This window comes from Fulmarus glacialis, unplaced genomic scaffold (genome assembly GCF_000690835.1).
Source record: "Fulmarus glacialis isolate BGI_N327 unplaced genomic scaffold, ASM69083v1 scaffold43033, whole genome shotgun sequence".
In the NCBI taxonomy this organism is placed as follows: Eukaryota; Metazoa; Chordata; class Aves; order Procellariiformes; family Procellariidae; genus Fulmarus; species Fulmarus glacialis.
Genome location: NW_009205624.1, coordinates 216 through 2,187, shown reverse-complemented (window position 1 = coordinate 2,187; position 1,972 = coordinate 216). Strand labels below are relative to the sequence as shown.

Below are 1,972 nucleotides of genomic sequence, written 5' to 3'. Positions count from 1 at the left end.
GCCCGGGAAGGAAGGGGCTGGCACCCCGCCGAAAGGCAAGGCAAGGGAAAAGGTTTTCCCCCTGCGCTCGGTGTTTCGGGCATCAGTCGCACCCACCCGGGACTCACCGGTTGGATTTTGGGTGTCATAAGGACTCCAGTACCGCCGGAGTCAGGAGGAGCTGTGCTGTGTCCAGGGCAGACTGCTCGGCACCGCACGGGCTCCGGAGGGGAGATGGGGAGTGGTTTGGGGAAAGCCCCTCCAGGGAGCATCTCTCCCACGGAGCCTGGCAGCAGAACGGGCAAATCCTCCCCAGGAATCCCTTCGTGTTTATGTATTCTCTGATTTCTAGAATCTTCTCCTCTATCCCCAGAGCAAGGGAAGATGACATCTCGGCTCCTCTGAACCAGCAGTGCCCAGGGACCAGCAGAGCCATGGAGCTGGAATACGAGCTGCCCAATGCCACAGCATTCTGGTTCTCCCCGGCTTCCCCCTTCGACAACTTCTCCGTGGAGGCGCCCACCAACGCGTCGCAGAACGCCACAGGCCAGCACTTCGACCTGACCAGCAACGCCATCCTCACCTTCATCTACTTCGTGGTCTGCATCGTAGGGCTGTGCGGCAACACGCTGGTGATATACGTCATCCTTCGTTATGCCAAGATGAAGACCATCACCAACATCTACATCCTCAACCTGGCCATCGCAGACGAGCTGTTCATGCTCGGTCTGCCATTCCTGGCCATGCAGGTTGCCCTAGTACACTGGCCCTTTGGCAAAGCCATCTGCAGAATTGTCATGACGGTGGATGGGATCAACCAGTTCACCAGTATCTTCTGCTTGACGGTTATGAGCGTTGACCGGTACCTGGCTGTCGTCCATCCCATTAAATCTGCCAAGTGGAGGCGGCCCAGGACAGCCAAAATGATCAATGTGGCCGTTTGGGGCGTCTCCCTGTTGGTGATCATGCCCATCATGATTTATGCTGGGGTGCAGCATAATCACGGCAGGAGTAGCTGCACCATCATCTGGCCGGGAGAGTCGGGCGCCTGGTACACGGGCTTCATCATCTATGCCTTCATCTTGGGCTTCCTGGTGCCTCTCACTATTATCTGCCTTTGCTACTTGTTCATCATCATCAAAGTCAAGTCCTCGGGCATCAGAGTGGGCTCCTCCAAGAGGAAAAAGTCCGAGAAGAAAGTCACCAGGATGGTCTCCATCGTGGTTGCTGTCTTCATCTTCTGCTGGCTCCCCTTCTACATCTTTAACGTCTCCTCAGTCTCTGTCCTGATCGTGCCCACGCCTGTCCTCAAGGGGATGTTCGACTTCGTGGTGGTCCTCAGTTACGCCAACAGCTGTGCCAACCCCATCCTTTATGCCTTCTTGTCCGACAACTTCAAGAAGAGCTTTCAGAACGTCCTCTGCTTGGTGAAGGTCAGCGGCATGGACGAGGCGGACCGGAGCGACAGCAAGCAGGACAAATCGAGGCTCAATGAGACCACAGAAACCCAAAGGACCCTGCTCAATGGTGACCTGCAGACGAGCATCTGAGAGGACAGTGGGGTTGTCCTTCCTTTGCCCTCCTCTCCCCACTTGCTCCCAACTGGCAGTGGCACGTACGGAGTCGGGGCAGGAGAGCCAGCTTAGGGATGGCGGTGCACGCACCCATGGGCGGCGAGGGTCCTCGTCTGGGCTCCTCCTGAGCTGCTGGCGGGTTGGCTTTCAAGTGCTGGGAAGGATACAGTTCAAGAGGAGCTGCCTCGCCAGGAAAACAAAGACAGCTTGTAGCAATGCAGCGCATTTAAACACCAAAGTGCCACCGTGGGCCACAGCCATCGCTGGGGCGGCTCCGCTGGCTTCCTCGGTGTTACCCTCGGGGCTGCTTGGCTTTGGGTGCTCTGCCCCAGAACGGGTGCTCGCACACGGACACACGGGTGACCTCAGGAGGAGCCGAGGCCGCGGGTGCGTGCCAACACGTGTGCCACCACGGAGAT

General features: G+C 57.9%; 1 protein-coding gene across 1 annotated transcript; it reads left to right on the top strand.

Moving 5' to 3' along the window:
- Window positions 1-413: 413 nt before the first annotated feature.
- On the top strand, window positions 414-1,529 carry SSTR2 (somatostatin receptor 2). The gene has a single exon (XM_009575447.1). The coding sequence runs from the start codon at window positions 414-416 to the stop codon at window positions 1,527-1,529; it is 1,116 nt and encodes a 371-aa protein (XP_009573742.1).
- Window positions 1,530-1,972: the final 443 nt, after the last annotated feature.